Below are 25,888 nucleotides of genomic sequence, written 5' to 3'. Positions count from 1 at the left end.
CAAGAATAGAATCTAGAGTACAGAGACCCATTCTCACCCTTTTATCTTCTTCATCCCACCAACCTTGTGCCACCATTATTTTTCAAAAGTGTCCTTTCCAGAACCACATCAAAAACTCTTTAAATGAGGGGTAGATATTCAGGTTCTAAAGACCTCATTCCAGCCTACTGAATGAATCATGATCTATCCAGTGGAATCTAGGGTTTGCTTTCAAAGATCCCAATACACACTAATGTTTTGAGGACCAATCTCTTTTGCTGATCCATCAGGGAATCCAGAACCGTTGTGGTTGGAAAGAGAAATCTGAGAAGTGTCAGTGTGCACGAAGGGATCTAAGGTCCTTTGTCCAAGGAGGGGTCTGCAAGTAAAAAAAAGTGGTCTAGGGATAAAGTAGGGCCTGGCATTTCAACGGTGTCTGGGGGTGGGGTGAAGACAATTGGAAATTGAAGAGATGTCCAGGGTGGAAGGAGTAGTCTGAGATCGGAAGAGGAGGATCTTTGGAATTTAAGAAGAGTTTGGGAGGGTCCAAAGAGTTTGGGACCAGAAACAGAATTTGGGGTCAAAGAAGTGTTTGCGGTCAGTGAAAAGGTCTGTGGTCCCAGGAAAGTGTCTGCTTCTGAGAATACTAGCTGGATTCAGACTGTAAGGAGAAAGGGCTTTGAACCTGCAGTTGCATGAAGTGCCTGGGGTCAACTGTGCTGCGCGCTCTCCCGCAACACTCCACCGCCCTCGCGGTTCTCCATCCACCTGCACCTGCGTGCCCACTGCAGGATGACAGCTCTAAGCAGGCGGGGGTGAGTCAGCCCCGGACACTGCCAAGGGAGGGGGCGCCCCCTCCCGGCGGTCCAGGGGCTCAGGCCCCGCCCTCCGCCCCGCACTCCCTCCAACCCCCGCCGCAGCCACTTCCGGCAGGCGCTGCGCTGCTAGGGGGTGCAAGTGAGGATGGCGGCAGAGAGCGAGGCCAGCCAGGAGAGCGCTCTGGGCGCCTACTCGCCAGTAGACTACATGAGCATCACCAGCTTCCCGCGGCTGCCGGAGGATGAGCCGGCGCCTGCCGCTCCGCTGAGGGGACGCAAGGACGAGGATGCCTTCCTGGGAGACCCCGATACTGGTGAGGCCCGTTTGCCCCGTCCGTGTCCACCCTTGGGAAGTCCCCGGTCCTCCTTCATCTGTGTTGTACATCCACTTGCAGCCTCCATATCCTTAGTTCATTCCCTGGACCACCATCCTCCTGAACCTCTCCTTTCTCCCTGTCTCTGTTAATTATCTAGTCAGGAAGGGGGTGCATTTCTGCCTTGGAGGCATAGGATGCGACAAGGGAGCTGATGCCAGGGACTGCAGTAGGAGGGATTGGGATTACCTCTTGGGAAGAACCAACCAACAGGGAAGGAATGCTGGAGGGGAGATCCTAAAGAACAGCTGTGATCACCCAGTAAAAGGCTTTTCTCTAGCCACAGAGGACAGGATAGAAGAAACCAAGTCAGAGACTGCAGCAGGAGGGATAGAACCTAGGTTTTAGAACTTCACCATGACCAGGGGTTATGGAAAGCAGAGAGTCTGGGGAGCTGCTGAGAATCTCTTCATGTCCAGGGAGGGATAAAGAGAATGTGATTCCCCTCTGTCTGGGAATGTTGGTTATTGGGAGACAGAGGGATGGACTGCATGACCTCTCAAAGTCCTTGGGGACTAGAGTGCCTTTTCTGTCCTGTGGATTACTCCATCCTACTGGAGACATAGATCTGGCTGGGATGTTAGGTACTCAGCTCCCTAGGAAGCAATCTTCAGAATCTTACTGTGTCCTCAGCCCTCTGCAGAAACTGCAAGGAATGGGGGTAGGGAAGGACAAGACCCTTCTTGGGAGAAACCTGGTGACCAGGAGCTCTCTGAATATTCCTTCCCTACTGGTCTCTGTCCTATCCATGTGGCCCAGCTCCATTCTCCCCTCCATTTCTCATCCTCCATCCCCCAGCCTTCTTTCCCTCAACGTCACTTCCTGGCATTAGAGCATCCTTCTGCCTCTCTTCCTCCTAGTGCCTGCACTTGAGCCTTAGCCCTTAACTGTCTGACAGATACTGCTTCTCTGGCCCAGCCCTCCCTGGTCTGGCCCTTCCATAGCTGCTCCCAGTCTGACAGCCTCCAATTCTCACCCACTCCATAACTTTCTGGTCATCTGGCCCTGAACAACAGCCCCTATCAACTTGACTAGACTCTATTCTACCTGTGATAGGGGTGAGGGGATAGTGGGGTGTGGAGGATTTGGGACATCAAATGTCAGGACTGCAGATTGAAACTTATTTTCCAGAGGGAGTAGCTTTGGAATCAGGAGGTAGTAGGGAGAGGGGTGGTTTGGTGGATACTAGCCTGAAGTCTGGTCTTTCATTTAGATGTCAGGAGTGATGCTTTTGGTGCTAGCATTGCCCCCAACTCATTGTGTTACAATAGGTATACCTCCCCTGTAGTGGACCTTAGATTCCTCTTCCAGATCAACAAAGAATGGCAGTCTCTCCTAACCCAAAGATGAGACTCCCTTGATTTTCTTTTCCCACCCCTCAAATAAATTAGCATTTTTAAAAGCCTTCAGTGATTTGTTTCTGCAATGATGTGATTATCCAATGTCTGAGGGCAGGCAGGAATCATGATTGTTTTAACCACTCCAGCATCCAGCACAGAGTTGGGCTCAATAAATAATTATTGAATGATGGGCTGGGATTGTAGCTGAGTGGTAGAGTGCTTGCCTAGCATGTGTGAGGCACTGAGTTTGGTCCTCAGCACCACATAAAAATTAACAAAAGATCTCTGGATGAAATAATGGCAGGAAAGGGAATTCCAAAACCTCAGGGAATATCTTGATGTGTCAATACAGGCTGTGCCCTCACCCTGGTCACCTAAGTTTCTAGGAACTTAAACCTTATGATGAGGTTGTGTACCAAGGTTCCCAGGGACATGTTATGTAGATTCCAAGGACATTGCCATCATATTGGTATAAGTGTTTCAGTTCCATGTCACCTAGCCCTGCTTCCAAACTCCTAGGCTTCTTTCTTCCAGCTAGACCAGAGTACTGGCTAACATGGCCTCCTATGTTCTCAACCTCATGGTGCCACCTAGTGGCACTGTCCCATCTTCTTAGCTAGGATCTTATTGTGACTGACTATTCTGCCACTCTCCAAAACCAAGTGTTAGGTATCCCACAGCAGTTTTCTTTATGAAAAACAAAGCGAGTCAACGATCTCTCCAAGGCTAGAAATACTTTCCTTCCCTTTTTCCTGTACTCCAAGCCCACATGTGCCTCCCTCTCCCAGACATCTGCCTCTAAATATCTTGCAAGAGCCTTATCTTGAATATATTCTATGCTGGACTCATCATCTCTTCTCCACACACCTGCTCTTCTTCCAATGTCATTCTCAATTAATACTGTCATTTAACCATTCTCCAGGACTCCCTCTTTCTTCCAAAAGCTGATCAAGTGCTCTCTCCTCCTCCTAAGTATTTTCCAAATTCTATATCTCCATCCTGTCATCACCACTGGACTAAACTATGAACCTCTCAGATCTATATTACTCAGATTTGTAGCTACTCTTCCTGCCTCTGCCCTCACCCCAATCCATCCACCATCCTGTACATCTGGTCATGTAATCCCTGGTTCAAAAATCTCCTGTTAAGTGAGTAAGCAAACCAGAGACGACCTGAATCTCTAGCTGAGATCTGTCTCCTGGACAATGGATTCATAATCCTCTCTTTTCAAGGTTCCTTTGTTATAAACCCAGTTAAAACAGTTACATCAAAAAAAAAAAAGGAATTTTATTGGATAGTATAATCAGGAAGTCCAGGAGCATGGGGCTTTACACAGAGATGGATTAAAGTGTCCTAAATAGGGATTAATTAGGCTGGACATAGTAGCAATGCCTGTAATCCTAGTGATTTAAGAGCCTGAGGCAAAAGGATTGCAAGTTTGAGGCCAACCTTGGCAATTTATCAAGACCCTGACTCAAAATAAAGAATAAAAAGGGCTGGGGATATAGCTCAGTGGTAGAGTGCCCCCGGGTTCAATTCCCAGTACCACAAAAATAGAAACAAAAACAAATTACAGGGACTGGGGTTGTGGCTCAGTGGTAGTGCCTAGCATGCGTGAGGCACTGGGTTCGATTCTCAGCACCACATACAAATAAATAAAATAAAAGTCCATCAACAACTAAAAAATATTTTTAAAAAATTACAGAATAGGGCTGGGGATGTGGCTCAAGAGGTAGCGCGCTCGCCTGGTATGCGTGCGGCCCGGGTTCGATCCTCAGCACCACATACAGACAAAGATGTTGTGTCCGCCAAATACTAAAAAATAAATATTAAAATTCTCTCTCTCCCTCTTTCTCACTCTCTCTGACTCTTTCTAAAAAAAAAAAAAATTCTGTCTGTCTCTCTCTCTCTCTCACCTCTCTCTTAAAAAAATTACAGAATAAATTAATTTAGGCCTAGTTTGGTGGCATACACCTGTAGTCCCAACTACTCAGGAAGCTGAGGAGGGAGAATCACTACAGCTCAGGAGTTCCAGACCAACCTGGGCAAAATAGCAAGATCCTGCTGAAAAACGAAAAAATAATTTAACTTTTGTTCTTCTGCTCTGCCTTTGTTTTTGTGGGCATAGTCAGAAAGCATTCCATGTTGTTGAGGCAAAATGCCCCCAGCAGCTACAGGTTTATATTCTACCAATTTATCAACCTATGCAGAAAGAGGACTTTTTTCTTTCCCAATAGTTCTAGCAAAAGAACAAAGTTTGGCTAGGAGCAGTAGGTACACACCTATAATCTCAACAATTTAGTGATAACCTGTCTCAAACAAACAAGCAAACAAAAAAACCCAACCAAAAAACAAAGTTTGAGTCTTAGTGGCCTGATACAGAGATGCATGTTCTGATTGGCAAGACCTGAATCGCACTCTTAACTCTGGTCAAGGATGAGGATGAGGGAGTTGGTTGAGGGAAGGGAGAGGGTGTTCCTCAAAAGAAAATTCGGAAATGGTACCTAAACATCTAAAAAGTAGATGTCTACTAGGCTAGCTATCCTCTAGGCGGCTCCTTGTGGTCCTACTCAAAATGAAACTCATCATCTTTCTCCTAAGAGACTTGTTTTCTTCTGTTTCCAAATAATTTTTTCCCAGTGTCTTGTATATGAGTAAAATTAGTAATATTATTTTTTAAAATATATTTTTTATTTGTAGATGGACACAATACCTTTATTTTATTTTTATGTGGTGCTGAGGATAGAACCAGGTGCCCCACGCATGCTAGGTGAGTGTACTACCTCTGAGCCACAATCCCAGCCCCATGTATTGATTTTTTAAAAAAATTTTTTAGTGGTAGATGGACACAATACCTTTATTTTATGTATTTATTTTTATGCAGTGCTGAGGATCAAACCCAGTACCTCACCTATGCTAGGCAAGCACTCTATCACTGAGCTACACCCCCAACTCTGATATGTATTGTTTTTTAAATATATGTAAGAGGTAAACAAAAAATCCTTTCATCACATCTTATTCCCACTTGTAGTATCTTTTCCCAAAAGTAACCCCTATAAATAAATTCTGAAAAATCTCTTGCCTATATCAGCATTTTATTGATATTTGTGATTTCTTATTTATATAACAGAGAAGAGTTTGGATCAGGGAGGGCCTTAAATACTAAATCAAGAAGCTTGGATTTTTTAAAATCATGTTTTGTCTCATGTTAATTCATGGTTCAATGATCAGTGAACCATGATAGTACTTTTTTTTTTTTTTTTTTTTTTTTTGGTACCAGGGATTGAACCCAAGGGGGCTCAACCACTAAGACACATCCCAGCCCATTTTTTATTTTTTATTTTGAAACAAGGTCTTCCTAAGTTGCTGTAGCTGGCCTCAAACTTTCAATTCTCCTGTCTCAGCCTCCTGAGCTGCTGGGATTTTAGGCATGAGACACTGTGCCCAGTCCATGATAATATCTTAAATAGGAAATTTTAAGTTGATATTTAATATGATAACACAAAACTTTTTAAAAATATTTTTTATTTGTCAATGAACCTTTATTTAATTTATTTATTTATATGCGGTGCTGAGAATCAAACCCAGTGCTTCATACATGCTAGGCAAGTGCTCTACCAGTGAGCCATAATCCCAGCCCATAACACAAACTTTTAAAGGCATTTTACTCCTAGTCCTGGGAATGGTGTCACATACCTGGAGTCTCAGCTATTCAGGAGGAGAGGATCACATGAGCCCACAACTTTGAAGACCTAATGAGACACTGCCCCTAAAAAAAAAAAAAAAAAGTCTAAAAAAATAATTGTTGAGGGCTGGGGTTGTGGCTCAGTGGTAGAGTGCTTGCCTAACATGTGCGAGGCCCTGGGTTTGATCCTCAGCACCACATAAAATAAATAAATAAAATAAAGATATTGTGGTCAACTACAACTAAAAAATAAATATCTTAAAAAATAATAATTGTTGAATGAATAAACTTAAATGTGAATATAGTAAGGTGCTAAGGTGAAGGTACCAGCTAATTCTTTTTTTTTAATATCTTTATTTTATTTTTATTTTTATGCGGTGCTGGGGGTCAAACCCTGTTCCCCACTCATGCTAGGCAAGCACTCTACCACAGAGCCACAACCCAACCCCCAGCTAATTCTTTATTGTTCACAAACATTCAGGACTTTTTGACCATTTAGGCACTTGGGTTCAAGGACAGCAGCATCCAGAGGAGAGAACTATGAGATGGAAGAGGGTCTTAGCTCTGGTCAAGGTAGGAAAGGAATGGAAATAACAACAATTATTAACTACAGTATAGCTATGGTGTACTTGGTATTTATCACATATCCCACCTGTTAGGGATTACTTCTATTACCAGTATGAGAAAGGTAAGGCCCGTGACATGAAGTTATTTGTCCATAGTCACTCAACAAGTAAGTGGCTTTCAGTTCTTCTCTGACTTCATTCTTACTATCCTCCAATCTATTCCAGACAGCAGCCAGGGGGATTTTTCCCCCCATTGCTGAGGATAGAACTTAGGGCCTTGCACATGCTAGGTAAGTGAGCTTTGTCCCCAGTTCCCAGATGTATCATTTAAAATCACAAAACTGATGACTTCATATTCTTGCTTAAAACTGTCCAGGGACCTCCCATAATACAGGGTAAAATCCAAGTTTTTCAGGAGGCACCGAGGGCCTAGCCTATGGAGCCTATACTCTCTCCTTACTATTCTTTTCCTTTCCTGCTACACTAGAGCCACCCAGGCCTTGGTTTTTGTTTGATTGTTTTGTTTTATGTTGTTTTCTAATGTACCAAGTTCATTCCCACATTAGGCTCTTGTTGATCCCTCAGGAACATTCCACATACAAACCCAGTGCTCTAATAGTGACTGACTCCTTATCTCTCAGTTCTCTGCTTAAAACCACCTCCTCCCTTCTCTGATTTCCCCAGGTAGCAATCTCCCCCAACCAACAGTCTCTTTCTTTCCCCCTTGCTCACTTTCTTCTCTCTCCTCACTCTGCTCCTCTTTCCTGCAGGGCTGAGATTAAACCCAGGGCCTCTATCATACCAGAGCAAGTACTCTAACATTAAGACACATCCCCAGCCCACGCTCTATCATTTCATCCTTATTTTTCTTCCTAGCACCTGCCACAACTTGTAATAATGTAGTGCTTTGCTTACTTGTTATTGCATTTTTCCTCCACTGATCCATGAACTCTATGAAGACAGGAACTGTCTTTTCCTCTCCCCTTAGCATAGGGCCAGACATATAGTAGGCTCTTCATAGTTGTTGAATAAGTAGATAACTGGAGTTATCCTGCCTGATAACTGCCTCTTTATACACAAGGCTGGGCCCTAACTGGGGCAGGATCTGGTTTCCAGAGAGGGCTGAACCGGTCCACCCCCTCTCCCAAAGCGTTCTCAGTCCTTGTTCAGGATCACAGAAAATTTGACCTAGGTATCACTCAAGAAGCCGTGCAGTCTCTCTCAGCTGCCCAATTGAGGGTCTCTGTCTCTTTCTAACCTGGGACCACAGTCCCTGCAAGCCCTGGAGTGGTCCCAGAGACCAAAAGCGAGCAGGGCTGGCCAGTGGGGTTTGTGTTGCAGGGGCAAGGCAGGGGGGACCGCAGGCAGGGCCAGGTAGGAGACTCCCAGACCAACCTTTGTCCCCGTCCTCCTGCAGACCCGGATTCCTTCCTGAAGTCGGCGCGACTGCAGCGGCTGCCATCGTCGTCGTCGGAGATGGGCAGCCAGGACGGGTCACCGCTAAGAGAGACTCGCAAGGACCCATTTTCCGCGGCAGCGGCCGAGTGCTCTTGCCGCCAGGATGGGCTTACGGTCATCGTCACTGCCTGCCTCACCTTCGCTACCGGCGTCACTGTGGCGCTGGTCATGCAAATCTACTTCGGGGACCCCCAGGTGAGAGGGGCATTTTGGCAGAGAGGACACTGGGGAGGAGAGAGTGAGGAAATGCTTGAAGGGGCTGTTCGAACTGGGGAATGACTGAGTGGTGGAACGGGGCCGGGAACTAGGAAGGCGAGAGGGTGATGAGAGAGGAAGGTCCTAAAGGGAAGAATTGTGGGACGGGAGCGGGATAGAACAAAAAAAGAGACTCCATCACGTAGGAGGCATTTGGGGCAGTGAGGTGGGCATCATAAGGAAGAGTCAAGGTGACAAGAGGAGCAAATGGTTTTAATCCTAGCCACTCGGGAGGCTGCGGCTGGTCAATCGTAAGTTCAAGGCCTGTCTGGGCAACAAAGCGAGACCCAGACCAAAAATAAAAAGGGATGGTTTTGTAGCTCAGTGGTAGAGCCCCCTGGAGTTCTATCTCTATAACTACAGGAGGCGCAGACAGCAGAGGGCAAGGCTTGCACGCCGCAGCCCCTGTAGAGGTTCCAGGGTTCCTGGATGGCTTCTACTGCCCCTTCCTATCTCCCCTCCCAGATCTTCCAGCAGGGTGCTGTGGTGACTGATGCTGCTCAATGCACATCACTGGGCATGGAGGTGCTCAGTAAACAGGGATCTTCCGTGGATGCAGCTGTGGCAGCAGCCTTGTGTTTAGGGATCGTGGCTCCACACAGTTCTGGCTTAGGCGGGTAAGGAGCTCCCAGCCCTGGGTCACCCTGGCCTACTTCTTGTCTTTTGGTCTGTAGACTTCATGCAGTTGATCTCCCAGTTTGAATAGAGGGAAGGCTGAGCCCCAAATCCTTGCATTTTTTTCTTTCTTTTAAAAATATTTAGTTGTAGATGGACACAATACCTTTATTTAATTTATTTATTTTATGTGGTGCTGAGGATCGAACCCAGTGCCTCACACTTGGGAGGCAAATGCTCTACTACTGAACTGTAGCCCCAGCCCTGCATTTTTTTTTTTCTTTTTATACCAAATGTCACTCTTTTTTCCCTGAAGTCAGAGGGTAAAGCTACCATATGGAGAATCTGGAGGTGGTTCTGGAGCTTCCCTTCACGCACACACGCACGCACGCACGCACACACATACACGTACACACATTGGGAAAGGAAATTTGTAAATTATAAGGTGAGGTGTACAGTGAAGTATACTGTCATCAGTAAAGGCAGTGATGTTTTAGGGTCACAAATCCCTGTGAGTTTAATGAAAGCCATGGTCCCTCCACCCTCCAAAAATATACTCTAGGCTGAGAACTCTTAAAACTGAAGTTACAAACTGGTCACCCATGGGCCACACCAAGCACACAGAATGACTTGTTTGAACACTTAAATTTTTAAAAACTTGTTTGCTGTTGTTAAAAGTTGAGAATTTTCATTTTTAAAAAAATCTAGATTTCCAACATCTCTTGAGTAATCAGAAGATCTGGTAACAGTGGGCTCATTTTTCCACATGGCTACAATTATCTTGAGCTTAGTAGAAGCTGTTCCCCATGATGAGCCAGGTGCTGTCCACCTTGCCAGAGTTCCTACAACTTTCTCTTGTTTCTCTGTCCTGATTTCCTTATTTTGTTACTTAGCTGCAGGCATTTAAGTTTGTAACCCTGTCTCAGATATTTAAAAAAAAAAAAAAAAAACCACAGAAAAGGAATAAGCTAACAAAGTCCATATCTTGGTTCCTGCAAGACCAGTCCTCCAGGGTCTACCAAAGAAATTCTCCTTTTGGCTTTGCAGTCTATCCTTACATAATCCAGTCCTGAGGGAGGGATACCAAGTAGGCAGGTGCAGGAAGTTGGCAGAGGTCCAACTCTGGTCTAGGGTGGGGGCAGGGGCAAAACATCTGCTCTCCCAGTCTCTGGGTTTCCCTAAGCAGGGATTAAAATCTCTAATAACAAGCTAAAAGAAGTCCTTGAGCTCTGGGTCTCCCACTCCCTTGATTTCACTCCCTACCCTTCTAAGGTGGCTGAGTCTCTGAATCCCTGCTGGGGAGGGGACTCAAACTCCTGACTCAGAATGACAAACTGAGCCTATAACCCTCACTCCTGGGCATTGAAGGGTGGCAGTTTAATGATTCAGAAAGTCGGCATGTTATAATCCCTTTCCCCCTTCTGTGTCTCTCCAGTGGGGGCGTAATGCTGGTACATGACATCCGTCGAAACGAAAGCCAACTAATTGATTTCCGGGAGTCTGCACCAGGGGCCCTCAGGGAAGAGGCCCTGCAGAGGTCCTGGGAAACCAAGGTGGGGACCCTGTTGGGAAGCGAGGGCTCAAAGGGGTCTTCCTTCACTGCTCTTCTGCTAACTCAAGCATTAATTTGCTGAGTATTTACCATGGGGGTAGGACAAAGAATTGAACAGGTTCTTCTTAGGCTATAGGGAGGCAGGCAACTCCCATGAAATAAAATAATGAATAAAAACTGTGGATGGTTGATTAGCAAGTAATACTGCAACATCTTACTTCTCTGATAATCTTACCGTCTGAAACATAGGAAGAGGGAAAAAAGGCCACCAAGTACCCTGAAATGTCACAGAGTTGCTGTGTTAAAACTTATACCTTAGGTATAAAGATGCATGCCTATAATCTCAGCTACTAGGGAGGCTGGGGCAAGAGGATCAAAAGTTCAAAATGAACCTTGGAAATTTAGTGAGACCCTGTATCAAAATAAAATAAGAAAGGGGCTGGGGATGTAGCTCAGTGATAGAGCACTTGATTAGTGTGAGAGGCCCTGGATTCAATCCCCAATACTGCAAAAACAAGCAAACAAAAAAACTCATATATCACACTCTGAGCCTAATAACTATAACTTTCCCAGCCTACAACATGTTGAAAGAGTAAGTAGAGGCAATCCACTGTCCACAGAGAGCAAAAGAGGAAATAGAATAACTTGAAAAAGTAGGTATTTAGTGCAGTGGCAAAAGCCAAACACATTCCTGAGTTCTCACAACTCAGAGCACTAATAGTATGAAAATGAGTTAAGTGAAGCTATATTGTCCACAACTTTAAAAGGCAAGGGTAGGTATAATCCAGTGTGGATGGATTTCTATCTAACTTGTTTCTATCCTGGCTCTTGATGGGGTTTGCTTAATTTATTAAATCCCTCAACTATGATAAATAAAGGCCTTTCTGCATTTGTGTATAGAAATTCAGGGAGATGGGAGGGATGTCTGCAGGGGAAAGCTTGTCCCTCTCCTGGGATACTTGGCATGTGTCTCTCCCCTATGCCAGCCATCCCTGGCTTGGGGCTCTGCAGAGTTCAGCCCAGCCCCCCCCTTCCAGTGACCTGGTCTCCTCTCTCCCTCGCCTGCCCGCCTTGCCCAGCCTGGGCTCTTGGTGGGGGTCCCCGGAATGGTGAAGGGGCTACATGAAGCTCATCAGCTCTATGGCAGGTAATGACCCTCTCCTGGGGACCAGGGGCCCCTGCCTGCATCTCTCCTTGGGTGGCCTTGTCCTGCCTTCCTTGATTCTTCCCTTCCCAACTCCCCCTCCTAATATCCCCTTCCCTTGCCAGGACTCTCCTTCCCAGGAACCCCCCTCCCCCCAGGACCCCTCCTCCTCCCCCCAGGACCTCCTCCACCCCCTGCTCTCCGGCCCCCCCAGGCTGCCATGGTCCCAAGTCCTGGCCTTCGCTGCAGCTGTGGCCCAAGATGGTTTCAACGTGACCCATGATCTAGGTCAGTGGGGTCTGGGGGTTGGGGGAAAAGCACACAGTTGATTGGGGGGAACCTCTCTTCCAGTTTGTTCCTCAGTCTTCTTCCATTTCCCATCTTACTCTGACCTGGGAGAGGCTTCAAATGAGGGAATATTGGAAGGGCAGATTGTGCCCTATAATAGGCTCCTGGGGGACCAGAGCACTTAGGGCCAGCCACTTAGCCCTCATGCACCCCATCTATTATGCATTTCAATCACCTGGCCCAGTCTTGGCACCCCCTGCCCAGCCTCCCATCCCTGCCCCCAGCCCGGGCCTTGGCTGAGCAGCTGCCTCCCAATGCATCTGAGCGCTTTCTGGAGACATTCCTGCCATTGGGCCACCCACCACTGCCTGGCTCCCTGATGCGTCGTCCTGACCTGGCAGAGGTGCTGGATGCACTTGGTACTTCTGGCCCTGCTGCCTTCTACAACGGTGGCAACCTCACACTGGAGATGGTGGCTGAGGTGAGTGTGAGGGTGGGAGGTAGGGGTATGTCCCAAGAACCCTATTACAGGGAGGCCCTCTTCCCCCTTTCTACCCTCCCTGTCTTTCTTTCATCATATATATTCTGATTGTATGTATTTGAAATTCTAAAATAAACAAACCTAACCTCCAGTGATAGAAACCAGACCTGTAATCCCAGCAACTTGAGAGGCTGAGACAGGAGGATCACAAGTTTGAGACTAGCCTTAGCAACTTAGCGAGACCCTGTCTCAAATGAAAAATAAAAAGGGCTGGGGATATGGCTTAGAGGTAAAGTGCCCTGGGTTAAATCCTCAGTACCAAAAGAAATCAGGCCAAGGATGGTGACACACACCGTAATTCCAGCAGTTCAGAAGACTGAGGTAGGAGGACTGCAAGTTAAAAGTCAGCCTTAGCAACTTAACAAGACCCTATGCAACTCACTGAAACCCTGTCTCTAAATAAAATATTGCAAAAGGGCTGGGGATGTGGCTTAGTGGTTAAGTGCCCCTGGGTTTGATCCCTGAGAACCAAAAAGAAATGAAAAAGGACAAGAAACCAGACTAGTGGTTATTAAGGATTGGAGGGGCTGTCTGGGATGGGGCATAAGAAACCTGGAGCAATATAAATGTTCTGTCTTGATTGAGAGGGTACCTTTGGGCTTATCAGGGCTGCTGCTAACTGTTCAGGGGCCTGGCCTGCTTTCCACAGGTCTGGTAGAGGCCCAGAATTAGCCTCAGTTTCTCTAAGCCCATAGTCCTCCTTGCTTTCTGGCTTTTCTAGGGACTGAGGGAAACATCTCCTCCACTGGTGACTGTGAGGACTGGGAGATGGACACAGGAGGTTACCACCCAACCCCAAAGTAATTTAGTCTGAGGCAATAGTGGGTTCTGAGAATTATCATCAACAGTCCAAAACTCCTAGAAAACTTGTGTTCAAGAATAGGATGCATGGAGCAACTCAGTGGTAATCTCCTCTGTGTAATGGAGATGTTTATATAAAATTCTGCCATATTACAGTGGGAATTACATAGGTGTATCATTCACTCACCATTCACAGAGCGTCTGCTCAGTGCTAGGCCCGATGCTGGGCACTGGAGATATGGTAGTGGTGACAGAAGCCCATCCCAAGTGGACTTAACTAGAAAGTCCAGGAGAACACTGGCTTTAAGTCCTCCTGGATCCAAGGGCTCTATCCACATTGTCAGAACTTGATCTGTCTGTCTGTCCATCTGCCTCTGTCTCCTTCTCTCTCCCCAATATTTTCCTCAGTTTGGATCCACACTCTGTGCTCACCAGCCCATCTTAGACCATCCCAGAGAAACAGTATTTTACTTTCCTTATAGTTCCAGCAAAAGCCTTGTGGTTGTGTCATTGGCTTGTAACAGGTACATGACAATTCCCAAACTAATCACTGTGACATAGAAAGGAATGCTCTGATTGACCACATCTGGGTCACACATCCTTACCCAGAGGTGGAGAAGGGCATGCAGGAGTCTCTAACATAAAGACCATCAGGGTTTTAAAAGAAAAAAATCCAAGTTGAGTTTATTATCTTGCCAGACAAAGGAACACATGGTAACCAAGAAATTCAATATGTAGTTCACTCAGAAGTTAGAGAAATCAAAGGTTTCAGGTACTAAAAAAGAGAAGATTCATAGTAGTACTAATTTAAGATTAACAGTTAGCACACTGTTAGGATGGAATGAGCCTGCTGGTTTGTACCAGATTGGTTCATTGGTTAGGGACGAGTTTTCCTGACAATGAGACACATAGGGTCAGATTTACTGGGGTCATTCACAGTTTATGGTTTTAGCTGGGTACAGTGGCACATGCCTATAATCCCTCAGGCATGGGAGGCTGAGGCAGGAGGATCACAAGTTCAAAGCTAGCCTCTAACAATTTAGTGAGGCCTAAGCATCTTAAAAAATAAAAAGGGCTGGGGATATAACTCAGTGGGTAAGTGCCCCTGGGTTCAATCCCTGGCACCCCACCCCATCCAAAAAAAAATTCTTGGTTTTGTAGTGACTTTAATTGGTTGTAATGAGATGTAGAATTCATTTTGATATCTCCTAGGTGAGTGCTGCTGTAAGAGTAAGTCTTCCTTTTACAGAGTCTAAGAGGGCAGCACTTGAAAAGACTTGGGGGTAGAGTTCAGGACTTTCAGGTCACTCTGCAGCTGTGTGGAGCTCACTGAAGAACAAACAGCAGGACATGAAGTGGGAGAAGCAGGAAGGGACTAGAATACCAAGCTAAAGAGGTCCCTCATGGAACATACCTAGCACAATGGCTGGCACATAGGAGGTGCTTGGTGTTCATGCTTTTCTCCTTCTTCCTATGGTACTTAGGACTTATGGGATTCTTCAAGGCCATCAGGCATAAAAGTTGTGAACAGTCAATTTGTTTGTGATTCAGATGTGTGTTATAGGCCAAGCCACATGCTCACAGTGGTGGGTGGTCATTTTCTCTCCTCCAGGCTCAGCATGCAGGGGGCGTCATAACTGAAGAGGACTTCAGCAACTACAGTGCCCTTGTGGAGAAGCCTGTGTGTGGGGTGTACAGAGGTGACTTCTCCCCCAACTTTCAGGGTCCCCACTCAAGAGAAGCATCCCAGTCCAAGGCCATATCCTTTTGGCCTGAAGATTTCTCTCCATTCTACAGGAGAGAAACTGACTCAGTCAGTGAACTGCCTGGGCAACGAGCTGTTGAAGCAAACCAGAGCCAGCTCATCTTCTTAAATAATCATGGCATCATTTAACCTAATTATTTTAACAATGGGGGGGATTCATCTAGCCAAAGGCTCAGACCTGAAAGTTGGGGTTCTAAATATCTGTTTTCTGGATTTGGGCGCTATGTTGCCTCAACCCTAGCCCCAGCTATTCTTTTTTTTTTTTTTTAAAGAGAGAGGGAGAGAGGGAGAGAGAGAGAGAGAATTTTAATATTTATTTTTTTTTAGTATTCGGCGGACACAACATCTCTGTTTGTATGTGGTGCTGAGGATCGAACCCAGGCTGCACGCATGGCAGGCGAGCGCGCTACCGCTTGAGCCACATCCCCAGCCCCCCAGCCCTATTCTTACTGCCCTGTTCTTCCTAAGAAGAATTTGCCTGGCGTGGTGGCACACACCTGTAATCCCAGTGGCACAGGAGTCTGAGGCAGGAGAATCGTAGATTCAAAGCCAGTCTCAGCAACTTAGCAAGGCTCTAAGCAACCTAGTGAGACTCTGTCTCAAAATAAAAAAATAAAAAAAGGCTGTCGATGTGGCTCTTGGGTTAAATCCCTGGTGCCAAAAAATATAAATTAAAAAATAAAAGAATTCATAAGACGGAAGTCCATCTAGGCTTCAGGTCGAATGAACCCTTCATGAGAGTCACAAACCTGGTCCCTCATGTACCAAAAGAAAACAGTCCTAGGAAGGGAAAGGAACTCAACCTGCAAATTCAAGAAAACCAATAAGAAATCCAGAAAGCTGAACTATGACATGGGTGATGTTTTCTGAGCCCACAGTGGTAGGTTTTGGGTCCTTCAGAAGTTCTCAGGTTCTTTCCCTTCTGGGAGGGCAAGATCACTTCAAGCCTCAGAAGAGGCTATTTCTGAATTCAAGTTTCAGGTCTCAATCTCTTACCTGATTCCTCTGCTGGAAACAATGTTATATGAAGTAGAGGAAAGAGTGTAGCTCTGGAAACAGAAAGACCTGGGTTTGAGTACCATTTGCCTCAAACTTGTCACTTTCCACTATCCAGCCTTTGTTCACTCCTTAAAATGGGGATGATCTCAGGGTGCCTGTGAGGATTTGATGAGATGGTGCAGGAAGGTGCCTTGATCAGAGTGGGCATGGAGTGCACTGGACTTTCTATTTTCCCTCCCCAGCCTGAGTTGTCTCAGCAATGCCAGTGCCTTGAGTGCTCTGGATTTCCCTTGTCTCCTATAACCTTGGGCCAGTTGCCTCTCTGTGTCACAGTTTCTGTACCTATAAAATTGGGATGATAACAGTACCTCTTGTAAGGATTAAATGGGTCAATTAGTTAATGTTGGTATTATTTGTCAGGTATTATTATTCCTTTATTCCTTTGATGTCCAAACATTTAATAACAGGAGGAAGAGGAGGCTCCTGCTCCAAGGAGTTTCAGGTTGAGTTGGATCATTAGGAGCCCTGGATACTATTCTGGCCTGTGGGAGGAGCAGAAAGGAAACACACTGTGGCTAGGAATCTGGACATCTCACTATCTGTCCCTGCCCTGAAAATCGCCTACAGTGTGACTCTGGGCAAGTCACAGTCTCTTAAGCCTTAGTTATCTCATATAGCAGAGGAAACTGAAGACTAGTATTCTCAGTTCAAGTCCTGGCTCTGCCTTCAACTTGGCATGTGAACTTGAGTGGGTCCCTTTTCGTCTTAATGCTTCCGTTTCCTTATCTGATAAGGGGGCTCAGTGCAGTGGTCTTAGAGCATGCGATAATGGGATGCAGCTGGAATGTGGAATGTGAAGATGACTTGACCCCTCTCTTGCTCTCTGGTTATTTATTGTCCTTTCAGGCCACCTGGTTCTGAGTCCCCCACCCCCACACACAGGCCCTGCCATCATCAGTGCTCTGAACATCCTCGAGGGCTTCAATCTCACCAGCCTGGTATCCCGGGAACAGGCTCTTCACTGGGTGGCAGAGGTAAAGCCAGCCCCTCCATCTCACCTGGGTTTGGGGACACTAGGGATGGCGAGAGGGGTTACTGCCTTGAGGGAAGACTAAATCACCTTAGTTTTCTTTCTTATGAGGAGTCCTAGATGGGGCTACATAAAGGGGCCTGGCAGCCTCTTCCATATCCTTGCTGTGTTTTCAGACCTTGAAGATTGCATTAGCCCTGGCCAGCAGACTGGGAGATCCCATCTATGATTCTACCATCACTGAGAGCATGGATGACATGCTCAGGTAGGTCTTGGGGCAGGATTCCAAAGGGTGTGAGGTGGTAGTAGGTTTGGGGAAATGATCCAGTGAAGTTCCAGGTCAGTTTCAGCTGAACCCCAACTCACGATCTGACACTGGACACCTTTGCCTCTGCAGGCAAAGGTGTCCAGTGAGCTGGGCATGGTGGCACACACCAGTAGACTCAGCTACTGTGGAGGCCCAGGCAGAAGGATCGAAAGTTTGAGACCATCCTAAGCAAATTAGCAAGACCCTAAGTAATTTAGTGAGATTCTGTCTCAAAATAAAAAGTAAAAAGGGCTGGGGATCTATGTAGCTCAGTGCAAAGCCCCTGGATTCCACTTTGGTACAGAAAAAAAAAAAAAAAAGAAAGAAAGAAAGAAAAAAAAAACCAACAAAAGTTTAAAAATGAAGTTTAAAAAAGACTGAGGATATAGTTCAGTGGTAGAGCATTTGCTTAGCATGTGGTACTATCCCCAGTACCCACCACACACACAAAATAAAACAAAAATCCATCACGTTAAATTATGGGTTGTGTATGTATGAACATATCACAATGAATCCCATTATTATGTAAATCTATGATGCACCAATTTAAAAAAATCATATCAGACATGACAAATGCATACAATTTTATCTGTCAAATTAAAAAGTTAACATCACTTATCCAGGAAAAAAAAACAGGCAAAAAGAGCAGCAGTCAGAAACAATAACCACATCATGGCCACTGGGATAAAAGCATGAAAACCAAGGTTCCCCCTCCCAGCCATCTGAAACCAAGCCCCAGGTTCCTATACTGTGTGGTCACCATCCTTCTTGGTTGAAAACTGAACGAATGTCTTCAATAATCCTTGGTAACTTATTATTCTCTAATCATTATGAATAACCCAACACACAGTTAATAATAGTAATCTGAGAAACCATCACTTGAACTTTAAAAAGTCGGAGTCCTGGGGGGCATTGTGGCCCATGCCTGTAGTTCCAGCAACTTCTGATGTTGGAGCAGGAGGATCACAAGTTCAAAGCCAGCCTCAGCAACTTACTGAGATTTTAAGCAACTTAGTGTGACCGTGTCTCAAAATAAAAAATAAAAATATCTGGGGATGTAAAACATCCCCAGTGTAAAAACATCCCTGGGTTCTATCCCCAGTACCAAAAAAAGGAAAAAATTAATTTTAGAAAAGAATCTGAATAATACCTAAATAAATCTATTCAGTTCAATTACTCAGCAATGAGCTTCTACCCTCATAGGCCTAGTAGTCCAGTGAGGGAAGGAGATTTAATCAAATAATCACATAAACATCACAGGTAGTTGGGGTGTATTGAAAGCTTGTTGTATGCTCATCCCCCACTCCTTGTCTTTTTAGCAAGGTGGAGGCTGCCTACTTCCGGGGCCACATCAATGATTCTCAGGCAGCCCCTGCCCCTCTCCTACCTGTCTATGAGCTAGATGGGGCTCCCACCACTGCCCAGGTGCTGATTATGGGCCCTGATGACTTCATCGTGGCAATGGTCAGGTATACCAGCTCAGACTTAGAACCTATAACCAAAGATCATTTGGACCGGGTGGTGCTGGTGGAGTCTGGGAAGAAATGAAGGTAGTCACAGAGCTCATCTGACCCCATCTCTGCCCCCAGCTCCCTGAACCGGCCCTTTGGCAGTGGCCTCATCACCCCCTCGGGGATCCTGCTCAACAGTCAGATGCTGGACTTCTCCTGGCCCAACAGAACTGCTAACCATTCTGCACCCAACCTGGTAGGGTCTTGCTTCTTTCCTCTCATGGGGACCCTGAGGCTAGGTAGGAGGTACAGCTGTATGGTTGCTTTTTCCTCCCTATTTCCCCTAGGAAATTCTATTATAAGGAAACAAGATATCCACTTCATCCCTAGTCCTGCTCATTCTGAAGCATGGATTCTGGTGGGTCAGAAGAACCCTTATCTCATTCTGCCACTCTCTTACTCTGCAACCCAGGGAAAGTCTTGCCCATTTCTGGACCTCATTTTGTTCACCTGTACAATGAGGATATTGGCTCTAATTTAATGATTTGGGTTCTTTCCAGCACTAGTGGTCTATAACACCATGATGCTGAGCTGATGGGGCTCAGCCCAATGACTGAGCACCAAAAAAGAACCCAAGGAGGAAGGAATTAGAAGTTATTGTTCTAGCTGGAAACCAGCACTCTTACACTGTATAAGATGCCTGGCAGGGCAAAGACACATAGAGGTCATCCAGTGGGGATTCTACTCTGCCTTCCTGTCGCCATCTTTTTGTCTTGGTTCTTTTCCCTGCCATCCATAGCTGCCTCACAGCTCAATGGGTCCTCTTATTATTCCACCTTATCCACCCTAGCCATCCAGGGACCCCTTCCCTTTCACAGACAGCACACTGTTGCCTGGAGGGAAACAGTCCCCCTTTCCTGTAGATGATGCAAAGAAGGAGAGGAGTGGGAAGAGTGGGGGAGTGGCCCTTTCCCTGTCTTGCCCCACCCCACACCTCCTTTGCGGTCTCTGCCCTCCAACAACAGGAGAACTCGGTGCAGCCAGGGAAGCGGCCACTGTCTTTCCTGCTGCCCACTGTGGTCCGACCAGCAGAGGGGCTCTGTGGGACCTACCTTGCCCTGGGGGCCAACGGAGCTGCCCGGGGCCTCAGTGGTCTGACCCAGGTGAGGTTTCTTTCCTTATGGGCCTTTTGCAGTCAGGAACCAGCTGTGGCCTGGGCTGTGATGCCCCTTCTATCCCTTACACAGCAAACATGAACTGAATTGCTTTGTGCCAGGCCCATCATGGGCACAAATAGACCGTGCTGAGTTTCTTAGTGAAAATGGGCACAGCAGCCCCTGTCTTTCCAGGTTGCAAGGGAAATCGTAGGGCCAATAGAATTGAAAAGTGATATAGCATCTGGGCTACCTGTGTTCTGTGAACCTCAATTCCCATCATTTCTCTACCCTGCATCTAAATAGATAACCAGCCCTCTTTAGAGTCTGGTTTTGTTTTTTTTTTTTAAATCTGTTTTTATTATTTATTTATTTATTTTTAAAAATTTTTAGAGTCTGATTTTAAACGGAAGGGCCACTACTCTCCAGAATACCTCAGGACAGCTCCTTGAATGTCTTGAGCTCCTGTTGTAAGTGCCAGGCATATGTTTTGGCAGGTGACAAGTTAATTTTAGAACCAGACTTCCGTGGGTTCTAATCCAAGTGTTGCCAATTTCCAACTGTGTGATGCTAGGAAATTCACTTAACCTCTCTGAACTTCAATATAATCCTCTATAAAGTAGAAATAATAAAATAGTTAATATTTATAGAGTTCTTACAAAGTGCTGAGTACTTTTAACCTTCCCAACTCTGGAAAGAAGGCTTATTTCTATTTTATAGATGAAGAAATTGGAACTGGAAAGGTTAAGAAGTTAGGTCAAGTTCCTTCAACTAGCAAGGGTGGACAGGTAGTTCAGATCCAGAGTCTACTCACGCTCCTAACCACTAAACTGAAAGTACAAATGTGTACCTTAAATCACCTCTAGCTGTTAATCCTGCCCTGTCCAGAGAGAAGGGAGGGAATCTCTGAGCTAGATTTAAAGGGGAGGGTCCCTCTTCCCTGGCTTCCTCTAAACTCTTCAGTGAATTCTCTCCTTCTCTGGCCTTCAGTTTCCTCCTCTATGAATCAGGGATAGTTATCACAGGCCTGCCTGTCTGGTTTCAGGGTTGTTGAGAAGCCCAGATGACACACCTGGTGTGAGGGTTCTAAAGACTAAAGAGTCTGGACCAAGGGTGAGAGCTGGGGAGCCCTGCCTGGTTCATCAATCCTGGGACAGCCCTGATTTTTCTGCCCCTTGGCTACCTACAGGTACTGCTGAATGTCCTGACCTTGAACCGGAACCTGAGTGACAGCCTGGCCCGAGGCCGCCTTCACCCAGACCTGCAGTCCAACCTCCTGCAGGTGGACAGTGAGTGCAGAGCAGAGACTCCCGTGGGGTGGCCACAGAGACAGGTTTCCCCTACCTTGATCAGCACCAAAGTTTGGTTTCTTTCCACAACTTCCTGTTAAAGTAATGAAAGAGCTGGGGACTGGAACCATCTTGCTATTTCCTTTGTGTCCTTGAGAGGTCTATTTTTCATCTCTGAGCCTTGGTGTTCTCATTTGTAAAATAAGGTACAGTTGTTCATTCTGCGAACCTTCGTTCATACCTAAGTTTGTATTGAACACCTGCTGTGTGCCAGACGTCATTCTAGGTTCTAGAGATAGTGCATTTGTAAGCAGATGGGGAAATAATCAAAGAGATAAGGGAGAGTAAAATAAATACCCAGCCGAGCATTAAAACAGAATGATATAGCAGGGCTGACTCAGTGACCAGGTGATATCTAAGCTGAGATCTGAAGAGTGAGAAAGAGCCCACCAGGCAAAGAACTGAGGCAAAGCTTTGTAGGCCAAGAGGACAAGTGCAAAGAACTCAGCAGAAATGGGCTTGGTGTGTTTGAAGAATAAAAAGAAGACCAACCTGGGCTAGGGTTGTGATTAAGTACAGAGCACTTGCCTTGCATGTGTGAGGCACTGGGTTCCATTCTCAGCACCACGTATAAATAAATAAATAAAAAATGCAGGTCCATCAACAACTAAAAAAAAAAACAAAAAAAAAAAAAAAAACACCAACCTCAGTGAGAATGAAATGAGATCAGAGAGGCAGACAGAGACCTTCTAGATTTATGGTGAGGAGAATGACTTGCCTCTAAGAACAGGGGCTTAATTTTGGATGCAGCTTAATTTTGTAAATAGGAAAATGTGTGCATCTTTGAGGAGTTTTATTGTAACCAACCATGTACTATGCTAGTCCAAAAGGGATAGAGAATTGATCAAGATATAATTTTTGTTTGTTCAGTATTATCTCCATTTTGCAGATAAAGAAACTGAGGCTTACAGAAGTTATAAACTAGTCAAAGATCAACCAGCAAGTGGCAGAAGTGATATTAGAACAAACCACTGGCTGATACCAAAGACTCTGCTTCTTTACTGCCTGGCCCTTGATATCTCCTGCGCTTGAAGCATGTTAAAAGCATAGTCCTAGGTCATCTGCAGTCAGACCCTATAGTTGGTCAAACCGCAACTGATGCATGAAGCAGACTCTTGAAACTGAACTTTATTCAACTTTATTCTGCTAGTCTCTACTATGTATAAGGTGGCATGCTAAGTTACTTATGGTAGCTCATCCCTTGCACAGTCTTAGAAGGGGATATCAAGTGTGAGGTTCTGGTAAAAGAAACATTTATCCACCTGAGACCCCAGGAGGAGGTAACAACTGGCTGAGCCCTGAAGTATGAGCAGGAAATTGGCATGTGGAGATGAAGGGATTCTGGAAAGAAGAAATAACCTGGAAAACAAACAAACAAAAAAAAAAAACAGAAAGAATGGTTTAGAGTGCAGCCAGGAGGCCAGTCATTTCCCAAACTCCTGAATTTACTTAGCACTTTCACGACTTTGGCCACATGACTTTGATCACATTTATATGTGGTCTAAACCGTTATTTACATAATACATATGTATAAATGGACTTGTTTTTTACCCAAATGTGTTTTAAGTTAAACTTATTTACACAGAGAGATTCTTTTTAAAAAATTCAATCAAAATTAGAAAAATAGCATCATTTGTCACAAATAGATGTTAAATAGCTATTTTAAAAATCAAATATTTTTAGGCTTTAGGTAGATATTATTACCTGCAGAAGGCTCTGAGACCTGCTTTCTATGTTAAAAGGGAAATTAGACTGTTCAGAGGCCAGACTGAAACTTGGTCCTTGCCATAATCAAAAAGATTGAAAGTGAACCATGAAGTGAACAGATTTCTGACTAGATGATTTAATATTATTCAATAATGTGTCTTTTATCTCAAGAACTACCTAAACTCATTCTGTCTGGAGAAATAAGCAGACCAGATCTTTATAGAAGAGCAATGGGAGGTGAAGTTAACAAGGCTTATCATGGAGGACAATGTTAAGAAACACAGATTTGCTGGGCACTGTGGTGCCCACCTATAATCACAGCAATTTGGGAGGCTGAGGCAGGAGGATTGAAAGTTCAAGGCCAGCCTCAGCAACTTAGCAAGACTTTGTCTCAAAATTTAAGAAAAAAGATGGGGGAGATTGGGGATGTAGCTCAGTGATAGAGTGTCCTTGGATTCAACCCTTAGTACTGTAAAAAAGAAGAGGAAGAGGAAGATGAGGAGGAGGGCATGACTATCCAATTGAATAGGGCAGATGGATTGAAGGGAAGAGAAGGTAAGTTGAGGAAATACAAGAAGGAGCTTGGGTATGGCTCAGGTGAGAGATGATGAGAACCTGAACTTATGCAAGAGGATAGGGGTAAACACCCCTATCTGGTAAATACCTGCTTAACTTTTACTAGGTACTGACTGTCCAGGCAATGGGGAGCAATAGCAAACAAGATAACGACCCCATCTTCAAAAAACTTTAATCTAGTGGGGGGAGACAAAGCCAATAAATAAACAAATACAAGTGATATTATATACTTTGAAAGAAAACAAAGCAAGGTAAAGATGGCAGGGACTGCTATTCTAGGTAATAGTCAGCATAAAGCCTGACACACATTAAGTGCTTCTCAAATAAGTGCCTTTTGACCAAAGACTGGAATAAAGAAAGGAAGCCAGCTTTGAAACGATCTAAAAGGAAAGCAGACCAGGTAGAAAGAACAAGAAGTGCAAAATTCCTCAGGTAGGAGCATATTTGATCTACTTTAGGGACAGCAAGGAAGCCAGTGTGTTTGGAATAAAGTAAGGTGGAGAATAGAAGGAATAAAATTAATTTAGAGAGGTAGCAAGGTTCTAGATAATGTTGTGCCTTAGAGGCCTTGATAAGGACTTTGGATTTTATTCTAGGTCCATCAAACCCGGTAGAATATTTTGTTTTTGTGGCACTTGATACTGACCCCAGAGGTGCTTTACTGCTGAGTTATATTCCAAGCCTTTTGTATTTTTTGAGACAGGGTTTCTCTAAGTTGCTAAGGACTTAACTAAGTTGCTAAGGCTTGCCTTGAATTTATGATCCTTCTGCCTCAGCCTCCAAATCACTGGGATTATGGGCATGTCCCACTAAGCCTGGTTGGTGGAGTGTTTTAGGGGACTAACAAGGTCTGACCAGTGTTCTAAAGGATCCCTTTGGGTACTGTGTGAAGAGACTGAATGGAAGACAGGACTGGAAGCTGGGGGTGGGTGGGGGGCAGTTAGAAGACTGTGCTGTAATCCTGGCAAATAGTGATGGCAGCTTGGACTATGCAGGTGGAGATGAAGACCCTCAAAGTCCTTTTTCCAATATTGAGAATGACTACATTTTCAATCACTTGCTGTAAGCAAGGCTCTGAGCTTCCTGTGCATTCTCTCCTTTAATCCCTGAAACAATTTCATGTGCTGGCTCTTTTATTATCCCCCATTCTGTACATGAGGATACTGAGGCTCGGAGAGGTGAAACAGTTTGCCCAGCGTCATGCAGGAACACCCAAGACCAGGACTCAAATCCGCTGTAGGTGTCCTTAGCCCGTGCTCTGAACACTCTAAATGTGTGTATGTTGGGGATGGTTTTCAGGTGAGTTCACAGAGGAAGAGATAGAATTCCTGGAAGCCAGGGGTCACCACGTGGAGAAGGTAGATGTCTTATCCTGGGTCCATGGCAGCCGGAGAACCAACAACTTCATCATCGGTGTGAAGGACCCGCGGAGCCCAGATGCAGCTGGAGCCACCATCCTGTAGAGCAGCGGGGTGGGGCGGGGTCTCTGCTCCCCACCTTTGCATGTTCCCAGAGTCCTTCCTTCTCCCAAGTTTGGTCTCAGGGGGACCCCAGGGATGCCCCAGATTAGGGGCCAGAGGGAATGCTTAGCAAACCCTATCCCAGAGTAATTGAAAAATTCTCCATCATGAGGCCTGTGGTGGTGGTGGTAGTTAATGTCAGTGTCCACGACTAGGCAGGGGACCTTGAGGGGTCTTTCTCCTCTCTTCTTTTTAGCCATGCTGGCTCTGAGCTTAGGGATATGCTTGCAAACCCTTCTCAAGGGTGTTATAACCCTAACATCTATAGACTATCCTGACCTGGGCCTTGTCTTCCAGCTCCCTTATCCTGTTCCCAGCCTCATTTCTTAAGTGATTAGGATTTTTTTAAATGGACCATCGTGGGAAGAGAGTAATCCTCTCCTCCTACCAGGTTGAGGTGGGGACCTTGCATCTGGGGGTCCCCGGGGTGTGGGGTAGGGGTGGGGGTGGGGACCAGCTCAGGGGCTTCCATTTGCAAAGGGAAATTAAAGAAAGAATATTGCTTACCCATGACTCTAGCCTGATTTATGTTTAATTAGGTTGGAGGTGGGTGTGGGAAAGCAGAACTTGGTATCCTATCTCAGAATCTCTGCCTCTATGGCTAACTGGAGCCC

At 45.5% G+C, this 25,888-nt stretch overlaps 1 protein-coding gene across 2 annotated transcripts; it reads left to right on the top strand.

The window, feature by feature from the left end:
* The first annotated feature begins 904 nt into the window (after nucleotides 1-904).
* Ggt7 (gamma-glutamyltransferase 7) lies at nucleotides 905-25,623 on the top strand. Of its 2 annotated transcripts, XM_076849058.1 has the most exons (15): nucleotides 905-1,111; nucleotides 8,180-8,415; nucleotides 8,941-9,092; nucleotides 10,526-10,643; nucleotides 11,722-11,789; nucleotides 12,001-12,074; nucleotides 12,359-12,555; nucleotides 15,029-15,116; nucleotides 17,087-17,214; nucleotides 17,387-17,475; nucleotides 18,837-18,986; nucleotides 19,107-19,224; nucleotides 19,994-20,131; nucleotides 21,312-21,411; nucleotides 25,054-25,623. In XM_076849058.1, exons 1-15 carry the CDS (start codon nucleotides 943-945, stop codon nucleotides 25,215-25,217), a joined length of 1,989 nt encoding a protein of 662 aa, XP_076705173.1. In that variant the 5' UTR covers nucleotides 905-942; the 3' UTR covers nucleotides 25,218-25,623. The 2 variants fall into 2 exon arrangements, with proteins under 2 accessions (XP_076705173.1, XP_076705174.1); XM_076849059.1 differs by lacking the exon at nucleotides 18,837-18,986.
* Nucleotides 25,624-25,888: the final 265 nt, after the last annotated feature.

This window comes from Callospermophilus lateralis, chromosome 3 (genome assembly GCF_048772815.1).
Source record: "Callospermophilus lateralis isolate mCalLat2 chromosome 3, mCalLat2.hap1, whole genome shotgun sequence".
Classification (NCBI taxonomy): domain Eukaryota; kingdom Metazoa; phylum Chordata; class Mammalia; order Rodentia; family Sciuridae; genus Callospermophilus; species Callospermophilus lateralis.
This window is presented reverse-complemented; position numbering and strand designations above follow the sequence as displayed.

Coding starts and splice junctions, on each gene's coding strand:
- Ggt7 (XM_076849058.1), top strand. CDS start 943: ATGGCGGCAGAGAGCGAGGCCAGCCAGGAGAGCGCTCTGGGCGCCTAC. Junction 11,790..12,000: donor GCTCATCAGCTCTATGGCAG/GTAATGACCCTC, acceptor CGGCCCCCCCAG/GCTGCCATGGTCCCAAGTCC. Junction 12,556..15,028: donor CACTGGAGATGGTGGCTGAG/GTGAGTGTGAGG, acceptor TCTCTCCTCCAG/GCTCAGCATGCAGGGGGCGT.